This window comes from Thermobia domestica, chromosome 7 (assembly GCF_964235325.1).
Source record: "Thermobia domestica chromosome 7, izTheDome1.hap1.1, whole genome shotgun sequence".
Classification (NCBI taxonomy): domain Eukaryota; kingdom Metazoa; phylum Arthropoda; class Insecta; order Zygentoma; family Lepismatidae; genus Thermobia; species Thermobia domestica.
This window is the reverse complement of record NC_137460.1, coordinates 243,525,735-243,538,962: the sequence shown is the minus strand read 5'-3', so window position 1 is coordinate 243,538,962 and position 13,228 is coordinate 243,525,735. Positions and strand designations below refer to the sequence as shown.

At 39.2% G+C, this 13,228-nt stretch overlaps 1 protein-coding gene across 1 annotated transcript; it reads right to left on the bottom strand.

Annotated features, from left to right (window-relative positions):
* Positions 1-544: 544 nt before the first annotated feature.
* LOC145689639 (death-associated inhibitor of apoptosis 1-like) lies at positions 545-1,543 on the bottom strand. Its single transcript, XM_081763828.1, has one exon. It carries the CDS (start codon positions 1,541-1,543, stop codon positions 545-547), a length of 999 nt encoding a protein of 332 aa, XP_081619954.1.
* Positions 1,544-13,228: the final 11,685 nt, after the last annotated feature.

The following is a 13,228-nucleotide window of genomic DNA, read 5'->3' as shown; positions in this document are numbered from 1 at the left end:
GGAAATGCTAACTAATATATCGGAATATTGAATATAGAGCAAAAGAATAATACAAAACGTCATATGAATATGTACGAATAGGTTATGAATATATAAAATAGACTAAGAACTAATACAATACAGTAAACTTTATCTTATGTACTAAGATAATATAATAAATGCATGAATAGTAATATACTAAGTACGTAGGAAGTTACAATTTCTATTGATTCAAAGAAGATATGAAATATTCAATGAGATTTTAATTTACGTATACAGGAAGTCTCAGAAGATTGATTTCTGGTTCCTTATCTTATTCTAAATTAACAATAAAATAGTAATTAGATAAGTAACACTTTAGAAGCTTATTTACATGAGCTAGGAGTGGAATACAAGGAGGCCAGATAACTTGGACATATCTCTTCTGAATAAAATATATGTAATTTTTTTTTTAAAAAAACTACGACAACATATAATGTTGGATATTCAGTATATACAATAGGAATAAAAAATAATATAAAATGTGACCAGGCAAGCACGAAGCAGCATAAAGAAAGTTTAGAAGTTAAGGAATGTAGATCCGCATGATAGATTCAATCGGAGTACGACAAGCAACACATGTTTGTACAGGTAAGGCACAGGAGGTACATGTAGTGGCGTGATTACATGGACGAAATATAACCTGTATTTCTTGAGTGAAGCAAATCCTACACAGTGGGTGGAAGTTGCATTCAGGCAAACGGTCTGGGGGGTCCTGAATTGAAGAGATAGTTTCATGACACGTGACGGGAATGTCCTCATCTTTAATCGTCAGCGAGTGAGACGGCTGATTTGCCGCATTGTTGGGTAAGGAGGTGGAAGACGACTTCAGTATTTGATTAATAAATTCAGATCCCTTTTTAAGAGAAACGTAGGCACACTTGGGAGCATAACGAGTATGCTCGATCCACGGGTCGTCCTCATGGAACCATTTATGGAGGCCCAGACCGCAATAGTAGCAGATGACTGCGTCGCCTTTCTCAGTGTAAAAGAAATCTGCAGTACTTAATGCTTCCGGTGTTTGTTTAAGGCTTACTGGCCAAGACTTAAAAGAATCTAAACGTGATTGTTCGGTAACATACTGACGATGTACAGGGCCCTTCACAGGTACTTCATCGTTTTCGGACGATGAACGAGTTGGTAGGGGGTCCCGCTCAGAACGTGAATGTGGTCTCAGTTCGAGACATAGGCTTGCACACACGTCATGACCTGTTCTATGAGGGGTGGATCGAGGGATCAAGGGTACGTCCCCGACCTGGAACCCGCGGAGGAATGAACAATATGGCGCCCATCGCGTGTGTGCTTTGTGTGCAGTATCCCCTGGTTCAAATGAGCCAATCTCGATGTTACAGAAGATACATTTTACGTGGTCAGGTGCACGTAAGAAATAGAAGCCACTACGAGCCAAGGAAGCTGGCGTGATGAAAGGTACCGACCAGTTAGTAAAGGTAGACAAGCGAACTCGTTCTTCCCGTAGATCTTGCGTTGATGGAAAGGGCGTGTTTGTGCTTGGGTCGACATCCATGATCTGGAAAGATAGAGACAACGAAATTTTTGTGCTTGCTAGCTTATTTTATACGTAATTGATACTGATATATAACTATCCCGTAACACTTAAATAGTGCGGAGGGATAGGGGGTGAGGTCCTGTGGCAATAGAGTTGTCTTCGGCGACGACGTCGAAGTAGTATATGTCTGCGCAATATAATTACTGTCATAATACTAGCTGATACACCAATAATAAGGGAAATGAATACCAGGATGATATTAATAATAAAGATAGTATAATAATCATTAGGCATGAGTGATTGATATGAGGTATCTGATTTCAAAGTACAAGGATGACAAAAGAACGGTACTAACGAATGAGTAATATGCTTCAACCATTGTACCGGAATTAGCTTCACTACGCGGACTTTTGTAGTTTATCTGTTATACAAGGATATATTGGTTTTTGAGTTATGCCTTGTAGTTTTACTGAACATCTGCACCCAAGATTGATTAAGAAACTGCCATAGTTGTCTGGTGAAAACATGTTTGGAATATCGGCTTCTGGACGTAGTATATGAATTGATAATTCACGACGTGCCAAGATAGTTACGGTAGTGAAGTTTAACCTATGAAATAACCCTATTTCTGGTAAGTATTGGCAAGTCATAGGACAATTTTCATGAATTGCGGAAGAATTCGAATGAATAAGAGCCGTGAGGCATGGTAGTGTGCCGAATTCGTGTGGTTGAAATTCGCGAGCAAGACAGATGGATTCTTGTGACAAATGACAATCCGCTGTTAAAAGTTTCTTCCCCGGTGATCGTAAAACGACTTGCCGTATCGGTAAGTTGACATGACAGACTTGTTCTTCCCTTTGAAAGGGAATAAGTCGGAGATGTAGTAGCTGTAATGTAGATCCACGTTGCCGCAAGGGTAACTTAATAGCCATGACAACTTTTGTTGGGGCTATTATGCACTCACTGAACTTATACGAGTATACAATTGAAATATCAGAGGCGGGAATAACTAGTTCATAAGTTGTTGATTGTAGCTGCTTTTCGAGTTCTAATGTTAGGTTATATAATAAACTCGGGGTAAGCATTACTGGAGTGATAGTGTTGGTCACACAGGCTGATAATAGCTGATTCCAGGTAGGAATATCATGAACTGTTCGCAAAGTTTTCCAAGGGATCATAGATGAGTGTTGTGCTTGCCGCAAGTGACTAAGAAAAGTTGTTAATTGCGCATCAGTAATCCAACTTTGTTTGACATGAACTTTGGTGACAAACACAAAAGGATAACCTTGTTGACTATGATCTTTCATCAAAATTTCCAGGTCATTTTGCGGTAATTCATTCCAAATGTTAGTAAATGGTGGAATAAATGATTCATATTGGAATTCCAGGACTAAAGGCAATGATGAATCATATACTAAGACATGTGGATCATGTTCAGTAGTAATACCGGAATGAGCAAGTGTTGAGAGTTCGAAGGTGTGTGCGCTAGTAAAATGGGCCATCAAAAGAAATGAAATCATAGGTAGTCATAAAGGGGTGTGACGAACTGAGGGAGTTGGATGACTTCTTGAATTCTGAAGTTGTTCAGAAGTTGAGTGAGGCGTATTAACGCTATTACCTATAAGTGACATTAACTTCACCCATACTACCTTGTAACAACAAACTAATATTAGGCCCAACAATGTGATTCCTATCACGACATACACTATGAGTTCGGTTCATTCATGGATGATGCCTTGAGCTTTAACCGGTGTTGGGATTGTGAACATAAAAGGCAATAGATATACGTAGCTGGAAGGCTACGTATATCAGGCAAAGAGTTATAACAGTATTCCAAACAAACAAAATAGTTAGATACGGCCTTCCTGTAATATTTGATACATGAAGGTCGTGAGAGAATGTTACTGTGATTTCATTTTCGGACTTTATTGGAGGACTGTAATAGTTTACTTTCACCGTCCAATTCTGATTCAACGTTGTGTTTAAGTCCGTAAATTCCAATTCATCAAACAGGTTCTTGGGTAGTTTAAGAGTTTCGAAGGGTAACCACGTCAAGGGTAATAGTCCTTTCACTGAGGGGTTGGATATTGAATCTTGAGAGCAGGGAAACCTTTCGGGGATACGTAACTGTTGTGATATTTCTAATGCACATTTACAGTTAAGATTGATCTTGAGCGATCCAGGGTCTAGTGGATTCTGCCCGATAACTTCAGTTTTTTCGGGACATCTTAGAGTCATCTGTGGTGGCGGATTAGTAATGAGAAAGTTGTTTTGATGTAATGGTGTCACAATTGTATGCTTATGCGGAAGACATTCGAACGCACAGAATTGGTTTATTTCTGCAACAGAAGACGTTCGCCACAAATGATAGATACAGTTTGGAGCTTGAAAGGAAGTAAGTACGATTCCAGGAATCTTGCAAAGTCCATCAGGACGGTTTAAACAAGACGTTACGTCATAGTTGGTTAAGATAGTATCCGTATCAGAATTTGTAACTATGATAGCCTGCTCATGTGTTATTTTGCATGTTTGATTCTGGTAATGAAACGGAAGAGGAATCAAACGAAATAACTTGAAGGGCTTTTCCCCTCTAATTATGGGAACTTTAACAATTAGTGTTACTCGATTGTCCACGAAATGGCAAGTTGTTGTTCGCAAATTATAATAGCCGAACAGTTCTGTACGAGGTATGGCCAGAAAGTATCCCTGTTTTTGTAGTCGAGCCTCAAGTGTTCGTAGATCCTGCGTAAGTTGTTTTGGAGTCACTGCATTTAAGGACATAGTACCCTCAATGCAGGAGGAGTGAATATCCTTATTTTGTCGTTCATACTGCATGGTAGCCAAGAGTTTACTCAGAACAAGAACTTGCACGGACAGTGCAGTATTATGATTTCTGAATTCTTGTTCAATTACACGATTAACTGCTTTCTGGAGTGACTTTACTTTGGATTGGACAGCCTGTAAAGCGTTATTAATTTGAACTGACAAGTTCTTCGTCGAATCTCGTGTTAGAAGAACGTCTCGATGATAAAAATGTACCTGGTTAATCAAACGATTCAGTATCTCTTCCATTTTTCTTTGATTAACTACGTAGTTCTGAAATGTACTTTTGGAAACGGTGTTACAGCACCATGACAGAAAATTACCGACAAAGTCTAAGCCTCGTTTGGATTTTTCAGTTCGAAACGCGGATAAATCTAGGGCTTCTTGTTGCAATTGTACCTCTTTGACTTTCTGGATATCGATGATAGACCGCAATACCTGACATGAGTGTTCAAGTGCGTCACGAGATTGATCACAATAGCCAGAAGTGAATGATTGTTGAAGAGTATTAAACTCATCGTGGAGCTGAGGTAAGCTATAGATAGGTAAAGTGTATGCTAGTATTGCTAGCTTATGATAAGCTACCTGTGACGTCAGCTGTTCCCAATATACTCCGGCATTCGCCAACAGGGGAACAGCTGACGTCACAGGTAGCTTATCATAAGCTAGCAATACTAGCATACACTTGGATAGAGTGTGGTATAGTTACACTAACTATACCCAACATAACCACGAAATGATGTTGGAACATATTTGTTTCCTGAAAAATAAAACGGAAGTTACTTTTTTTTAATGACCAAGTCTGCTATACTTGCAAGAAAACAATGATTTTAGTATGGTCTATTCGTGTGTTTATGGCAGCACAACTGCGGAAATAAACTTCCTCGAAACGAAAATATATTCTTGTTGTACTGTTTCTGTTTAAATAACTATAACGTCGCCAATGTGAATTTTTAAACTAACTGTTATAACTATACCGGATCTTGTGGTGCAGATGCCGTATCGCAACTACAGCAACAGGGTATATATATATATATATATATATATATATATATATATATATATATATATATATATATATATATATGGGAGATAACTCTACCCTTTGCTATTGTAGATATTTTTTTCACTTCTGTTTTACATCCGTATTGTCTCATTAAGGTCTTGTTACTAGGAAAATGTTGATTTTGGTAGGGAACTCGTACCATGTATATCATAATAAAAATCTTATCCTTTTTCGGAACATTTATGCGAATAAGTCATGCGTTATATATATATCTTGTACTTCCTAATGTGCCTTGGAATCTACCGCTTAGCATGCTCTGTACAATACATGTTTTTTTTTTTAACGTGAGAGTTAGGTTAGTAATCATATTTCTTAATTTAAGAATGTGTTGTATTATTTCATGATCAGATAAACTCATGTTGGAATTTTATTTCCTAGCTAGTCATATGGTTTCCTGATAAATTTGCCGTACTGGAAAAGAACATCTCTGATGAAGAAATGAAGAAATTGTTCTGTATAAGGGACCGTTATATTACTTGCGTGCTGATTTGTTTTCTTCGCTTTTACTCCGGATGTCAAAGGATTGATAATCTTAAAGGTGAGGAGAGGTTATATGACTAGAAGACAGTCACTAATTCTAGTCTTGCTACCGGTTGATAAGCAAAATTTAGGTTATTTGTTCCGTTTGTCAAAGATTTGCGTTTAAAAAAAAATGAGAGCGGATATCCTAAATTCCTTCTTCCAGTAATATCAAGTATTCTGTCTTTATTAGATAGTCGTAATGCCGGACTTCGGTATTGAGGAGGATTTATATTTTCTTGAAATTGTCAGATTTCATAATGCGCTATGGTGGTGGATCATAAGTGAGGGACTACCCATTACTCTTTCTCTTGACGGTACCGAAGTGTTATCAAATGCACTGCCCTCTTACGTACCCATAGGACTGAACTCAGTTCCGCTCAAAATCATGATAGAACAATGGACTATTCGCCTTCGTGAGTGGCTTACCGTATGGGTCAAAAGGTGGCCTGGCCACAATTTGTTTCTTTCCTTCCGCCACTCAGACGGAAAGATCAGTGCAAAATTGGAATTATTAGATTAGGTAAGATTTTCTGTGGATATTTCGGTTTTAATACTCAAAAAAAAATAGTGGAAGGTTAGACGCGAGTATCATTTGGATTTACAATGAAATGCGTTCTTCTTCTAACACTTCGTTCCAAGTTACCGGTCTAGATGCTACTCGCAATTGAAGTGATGTATCGTTTGTATCCATGACAAGATACAAACGGAAACCAAAGCCGTAGGGGGCATACACATCTTTCATCCATCGTCTGGTTCTAGATCCGAATCCCCGTAACCATGCTTTGAAAAGAAGAAAGGTTTTCATTTTATAGTACTTTAATGCAAGGTAACGTCGCAAATATTGGCGGAAAAAGGGTGGTAACATCCTGGATGCTTGCCGGGGAGGTATGAAGGCAAAAAGCTTCTCCCAGAGATTCCGCTCCCAAAGAGTGATATATTCCCATACTCTTAGTGGGATGATACTACTCTTATTATTTGTAATATGGCACTTCTGATCTCCAAAACTGGAACTCGTAGGAGTAGCCATTTCCTGATAGGGACAACAGGAACAGTGATTCCGTAGCCACTGACCTAGACTGGACATACTGGATACTGGTTATAATTCCTTCGGTCAGGCTACTAATAGCTTCCGCTAACTCGTCTACAGACAGTTCTCTACCTGCAAGGCCTGTACAAATTACTTCTAAAGAATCAAGGAAATCGTGCGTTAAGTGGATATACACTAAGTCTGGTTAAAGCCTTCGATTGATGAAGGTAAGAATTTGAGCAGCAAAAGATTTGGCAAAATATTTTAAAGTTGTCATACGCGTTACAAGCGACATGGAGAAAAGAATGTAAGGTCACTTACAATCCTGACGTCGTGGTACCGTGAGAACCGGTAACTTTCTCTGTATCTTAAAGAAAAGGAAAATAAAACTGGAATATAGTTTGTTCATTACCGATCTGTGAATTTTAAGATCTAAGTTAAGGTTAACTTAAGATTACTTAATTTCTTGTAGTTTTTCATTTTACTAATAATACATAGGACATCTGATAGATTTTTTTTTAAGTCATCTTATAGATTATAGATTCTTATACATTGCAAAAGCAAAAATAACAAATTATAAATAAGTAACTAGGTATCTCTGTGTTTTGTTTCTTTCCAGATCCATGGATTTATTTCGTCATCTACGCAAGAAGGGTCAAACGTTTAATTCATAAGCCGGGGACTCCACGAGAATTAAGGTACGCCGTAATTGATAACTTGTGCAATTGGAATAACTTTTAATTTCTATATTTTGTTTGATTTGCAGACACACTTTTGCTCGTTCCTCGCGTTATCAAATATTGCTGGTCCTTGTTTTTTTGTTTTCTCTAATGGTCGATTCCATGTAGGCCGGCAGGATTTACCCACCAGGGTAATCCTATCTTTTGCATATACCAACTATACATTCGCATAACCTTGTCAATTCCACAGCCATATTGTGCAAATTGGTTAGATGAATGGGGACAAGGAATCTCTGGATCGGGTAATAGCTCCAGAGGGGTGGTAATGAACGGCTTCAGGTCCATAACGAATAGTTGTGGAAATAATTCCCTTAAGGTGGCAGCTGTTATCTCACCGTAAGTGAATATAATTGACCCAACGGGGATACGAGGTCGTAACTCCTCGATAGCTTTATCGAGATAGCAGTCCCCTTGTTCATATTCTAACGTATGAATCTGTTCATACAACCACATGGTAATTTGTAGTGCTTGTGTGAGCTGATCGAAGTCTATATAGGGTTTTATAGTATAATTAAGCGGATTCAGTTCAAGTTCCTGGTCGCTAAACCGAGGAGGTACTAGCAGTACCGATAGTTCCTTGCATATATGGACCCCAGGTGATAATTGCAAGCTTTCGAGAGCGAAGAAATAAGCGGGTGCTATATAGTATCTCTCGTTCTCGCTTACGTCCTCTTCCCACGTCGCGTGAACATCGTCCACGTGGAAATTCACAGGTTCTTCCATCGCCTGCGCCATTTTAACTAATTTCTTTCTTAAATCTATAAGTAATAAAAGAATCACACAATAGTCCTATGTTGATGCTTGCCTTATACTTTACTTAATTTAAGTAGAGATTTATGCTAGTCTAGATATAAATCTCTAAATTTCCATAAGCTTACATCGGTGATTATAACATAGTCTACTTCTTACGATAACAAAAAAAAATATTAAATTACTGGCCCTACCCCCTATGATTCCCCCTAGCTCATTAGAATTCTTTTTTTTAATCATTCTTATTTTGTGTCGCTGGAGAAGTAACTTGCTTCTCCACAGGTTGGGGTCTATTAGAGTATTTTGGTCGCTGCTGGTCTTGGGAAGATCGGTTAGAGAAAGGTTGCTTGTTTATACTAGGAGCAACTCGCCAGTTATTGATGCCATTAGTCTTAGAACCGTTTATTTGCGGACGCTTCGCTGGTGCTTTATCTGTTAAGGGTACACCTGAAATATGGGTGTTAGCCCAGCATTGAGCTCGCAAATGCCTAGTTCGTCCACATCTGAAGCACAGGAAGGGTCTCTTAGTTTTAGATTTTTCGGAGTTTTCGACCGCAATTGATTGTAATTTCTGGGGGGTCGCTTTAGGAGACGGTTTTCGAGGATACGGAGATCTCGAAATCCTGACTACCGATTTAACAGGAGGTGAGGGAGAAGTTTGCGCCCGACGTATCTGTGAGTGGGCGCGAGCCTTTTCGTAACGTTCCAGAGCGAGTTTGACCTCTTCTGGTGCATCACAACCCTTTTCAATTACATAACTAAGGGCGTCAGCTGGTAACCCCCATAACAGGTGTTGGAATTTTTCCTCATCACTCATATTAGGAGATACACGCTGACAAAGTTTCATCATTGCAAAATAATACTGTGAGTACGTTTCTTCAGGTTTCTTCATCCTGCTATGCAAACTCGCGTAACTGTCAGAAAGTTTATCTGTATTACCAAATGCTGTACGTAGCTTACTTTCGGAATCCTCAAATTTTGCCAGAGATTGTAGCTCATCGCAGTGTAGTTCATAGAAATCGCGAGCAGGCCCGTACAAATAAGCTACCAGGTATTTGATAGAATCTATGTCACTCCATTTGAACAGCTTTACGGCTAATTTGAACGTCTGGAGGAAATCTTCCAGAGATTCTCCAGGTGTCCCACCGTAACTGTCAATTTTGATCGTAGGGACTTTTGGTGACATAGTTACTGTACTATTTGTAGCCATGCCAATTGTCAAACAGGCAATTCAAGCAAACACAAGCTGAATCTTGTACTAAGTTTTAAATTAACTTACGTGACTGAGATGAGTAACTAATATTTTCAGCTTTTCAACCAGATGAAGGCGTTTGGTGAACGAAAATACATTTTCCTTAGCCAATATAAACGTAACCTGTAAGGCAAGATTAGGTATTGAAATTAGGATAACCACGGAACAATTTGCTTACTTATTATTATCTGAGCTTGTAGCCTAAGGGATCTAGATCCATAGTTTTTTTAAAGTTTTATGATTGTAATGTTTTAGCAGGTATACCTGTTCAATTATTTAGAGGAGTTCCTTGAGATTATAGTCTTGTTAGCCAGCTAACACTGATGTTTGACCTTTTTCAGTGACTTAGATTTTGGTCGAAAGTCTAAACATAACCAATTATGTCTATCTATTCCATTCCATCTTTGGTGCCTTGTCACACTCACACTGATCAGCTGTCAAAATGTTTTCCAACATCAAATATAGAAAGGAATACTTAAATTTAATTTGATAGTTTGAATTGGGACGTCCCTTTTAAGATTACTTTTAGTTCCTGCGTAGCGACTTCGAGTATGGTGAGAAATGGGCCCGTTCACCGCACTCAAGGCAACTACACGGTAGCTTCGAATGATCTATGCTCTTGTCGTTTAATCCTCGTCACTATCACTGGTCGTGTCACCAGTGGTTGGCGAATTTCGAGTATAATATTTCTTTAACCTTTCGATAGTAACTATCTGGGTTTTATTTGGATTGGCTACAAGTTCTATTTTACAGGCGTTCGTGGGAGAGATATTTCGTAAGTAATAAGGCCCCACAAATTTATGTGCTAGCTTAGGGCTAATGCCCTTCTTTGGGAGTCTCTACACAAGACTAAATCTCCAATCTTTAGTTTAATCGGCTGTCGATTCTGATCTATACGTAATTTTGTGCGTTGCTGTGCTTGCGTCATAGCCTGTTGAGCTAATCGGCGTATTAGACGCAACTGTCTTTGATGTTCTTGTATCTTAGTAAATTGATACTGAACATCGAGCTGGTTCGGAAACCTGGCTTTCTGTCCGAACACAATCTCGTAAGGAGAGTACTTCCGGATAGGTGATATATTGTAAGCGTATGCACATAGTCGTACATACTCTGCCCACCGTGTCGGTTGTTTCGCAGTATATTTAGCAAGAAAACTCGTAACGACAGAGTTAAATTGCTCGCACATTCCGTTCGTAGATGGTTTGAACGCTGCCGTTCGAACATGTTTTATGTCAAACAGGTCGTTAAACTTAGCCATCACTGCTCCACAGAAGTTCGTCCCCTGGTCAGTCAAAATGGTTTTTGGTGGACCATACCGCGTGATTAACTCATCAAGAATTGCCTTAGCTACCGTAGGCGCTTTCATGTTACGTAATGGTACTAACACGGTCAAATGACTAAGATAGTCGAGCATAACTAGTATGTATATGTAACCGGCACTAGGATGAATCGGTCCAAACAAATCTAAACTCCATCTATGAAATAACTCATCTTTCACTGGTAAAGGATGAAGAAATCCTTGTTTCTTTTCTCTCGGAATATTCACTCGTTGACATTCATCACAAGAGCGGATATAATCCTTGATAATTCTTCCCATATTCGGGAAGTAATAGCGTTCATTAACTTTTGAGTACGTACGAGAAAACCCCGTATGACCTCCGCACAGAGGTGAAGTATGTGCTTCTTGCAAGACGTCGGAAATGGCTTTCTCTGGTACTACTATTTTATTAGCTTTATTCATGACTCGGTGTAAGATTCCGGCATAAGGTTTTAAGACGTGATCTGTTGGGTTATGCTTCTTCTTCTGGATAAGTTCTTGAATCCTCGAATCTTCGTGTTGCAATTTCTTCCAATCAATCTTAGGACTTAGCGTGAGTTGACGTATATCTACACAGTCTTCTTCCTGCCCGTATTTAGATCGTAATTCTTGTTTTAACGAACATCTTGATAGGAAGTCGGCTGTAACATTATTTCTACCGCTTACATGTTCGATAGTAAATTCATACGGTTGAAGACGAATTGCCCAACGCATCAGCCTAGAATTTAACATTTTGTTGTTCTTTAGATAACAGATTCCACAGGCATCTGTTCTCACTATAAAAGGTCGGTCAGCGAGCAGAACATGGAAATGTAAGATAGTTTTTGTTATCGATAATGCCTCCAATTCTGGTATGCTGTAATTAAGTTCTGTTGGACTTAATGATTTTGAAAAATATGCGATGGGATGTTCCTTATTATCTTCCTTAACTTGGGCCACATAACCTCCGAGGCCCTCTTTGCTGGCATCTGAGTAAACAATTACTCTTGTTCAGGGTCAAAATGTGCGAGAAATGGGGCCGATATAAGACATTGCTTAAGAGTGTCCCAAGCAGCTTGTTCTGTCTCGCCAAACTCAAATTTTGCGTCCTTTTTAGTCAGTGCTGTAAGAGGTTTCACTATTTTAGAAAATCCTGGTACATAAGACCTATAAAATGAGCAAAGTCCGATAAAACTTCTGACCTCTTTAAGGGTTGTAGGGTAAGGTACTCTAGAAATAGCTTCTACCTTAGCAGGGTCAACACGAATGCCATGTTTGCCGGCGACATGCCCGAGTACGGAGGCTTCTTCATAGGCAAAGAAACACTTCTTTGGGTTAAGTTTGAGATTGGCTTCTCTCACCGCGTTAGAATAGCTCTTGTTCTTTCTAGTAGAGCCGGAAAGGATGGACTAGGACAAATAAGATCATCTAAATACACTATTAAATATTTCCACTTCAAGTCAGAGAACACGACCTCCATCATGTTCAAAAAAGGGCTGGCGCTGTCACCAATCCAAAGGGTAGTCGTAAGAATTCGAACTTACCGATGCTACAAACAAAGGCAGTCTTCTCTACATCGTTAGGTTTTACTAGCAATTGGTGGTATCCCGATTGGAGATCTAGCGTCGTAATGAGTTTTGTCCCGTTTAGGAAGGTTAAAACCTCGTCAGCGCGCGGAATCGGAAAAATATTAGGTTTTAAAATAGCATTAAAGTTTCTGTAGTCCACGCAGAAGCGGAAAGAGCCGTCCTTTTTTGGAACTATGACGACCGGTTTTGAATACGGGCTCCTGCTCGGCCTGATAATGATGCTATCCAGCATTTTCTGGACCTCTGCTGCGATTATTTCCCGCTGTTTTGGCGTCTCACGGTAGGGAGGGTAAGAAATAGGAATATCTGTAGTTATTTCTAAAGGGCACATAAATTTGTCAGTTGCAGCCGTGAGACAAGATTTATCCCAGGCTACAACGTCCCTAAATTCCATAAGTAAATCCAGTAATTGGTCTCTTTCATGGGGTTCTAAGTTCGTTCCTATGTTCAGAGCCTTATCCAATTCCTCCTTAGTTTCAGTTACCTTCCGCGGTGTCTCAGGTATTTCCTCGTCGTCCTTTTCTTCCTTGTTAGTAAGCTGTATAATTTGGTTAATTACATGATTTTCTTCACACGGAGATTCCTGCAAGGACTCCGAATGAGGGATATGTTTTCGTAAGTATAGATCTTTTGGCAA